The 1,042-nt window shown below is 39.1% G+C and overlaps 1 protein-coding gene across 1 annotated transcript in view; it reads right to left on the reverse strand.

Annotated features, from left to right (window-relative positions):
- The window catches only part of eif2d (eukaryotic translation initiation factor 2D), a 38,120-nt gene that overhangs the window by 26,682 nt on the left and 10,396 nt on the right, over positions 1–1,042 (reverse strand). Inside the window, exons 9-10 of the mRNA XM_005740539.1 lie at positions 693–782; positions 197–292 (exon numbers count right to left, since the gene is read on the reverse strand). Of these exons, the coding sequence (XP_005740596.1) occupies positions 197–292; positions 693–782 (186 nt within the window). The remainder of the gene's footprint in view (positions 1–196; positions 293–692; positions 783–1,042) is intronic.

Below are 1,042 nucleotides of genomic sequence, written 5' to 3' on the forward strand. Positions count from 1 at the left end.
TTGTTGGGTTGTTGGGAGGATAGATGTCTTATATCGGGATATGAAATTTGGTCACATCACACAGCCCTATACAGAAATGCAAACTATTTTTGTCTATTTCTAGTACAGCTGTTTTTAAGTGTGGGTGGTGTACAGTACTTCAAAAAGCAACATGTTCAATGTTGTACACAGCGCTTTAAAAAAAGTTTGTCTTTACCTGCTAAAGAGGTCATCCCATTTGAGAGAGACTACCTCCTGATACTCTGATTTCTCCAGTAAGCAGTCACACAGAGTTGGGTTGATGGTCACGTAACTAGTAAGGAGGACAAAAACAGTGAGGCTTGAGGGATGGCAATAAAACAGGGAGCATGCTGCACTGTTAAGCCATGCCAGCTTTGTGGCAGATAGTTTATTTTCTCCCATAAATCACTGCTAGTTTGTTTCACATCAGATGAGGAACAAATTATTAGAAAAGAAAACATGAGATGTTTTTTGGAGTCTCAGAGTCACATTTAAACATTTTAGCTCATTATAATGTTATTAAGGTCAGTTCTGTATTTAATAGTCAGTGAGTCTGCTGTTCACCACCACGCCCGGTTCAACTCAGCAGCGTGGTCTCCAGGTTTTCAATGTTTAGTTGTTCTGTGTTCTTCTGTCTGTGGTTTTTCAAATATCCACTTTGAATCACAGTAGAGTTTTGAACAGCCTCTTACTTCTTATTATTTTCATCCACCAGCTCATTGTCCTTCACATACTCCGTGACAATACTTCTTACTTCAGCAGGATGCAGTGTAGCTCCTTTCCTAAAGAGGCAACAAAGCACACATTAGTATCACCGATCAATACAAATGAGAAAAACTTATAAAGGCTACCTAAGCTTTAATAAAAATATCTACTTTCTTTTGATTAGTCTATTAGGAAATAAACTCATCTATATAAAGCAACACAGCTAGAAAAAAAACTGCAGATTTAAAGTTGAATCAGCAGTTTTACTCATCCATCCATCCATCTTCATCCGCTTTATCCGGGGCCGGGTCGCGGGGGCAGCAGCCTAAGCAGAGAA

This window comes from Pundamilia nyererei, unplaced genomic scaffold (assembly GCF_000239375.1).
Source record: "Pundamilia nyererei isolate P.nyererei 1_Seehausen unplaced genomic scaffold, PunNye1.0 scaffold00100, whole genome shotgun sequence".
NCBI lineage: Eukaryota > Metazoa > Chordata > Actinopteri > Cichliformes > Cichlidae > Pundamilia > Pundamilia nyererei.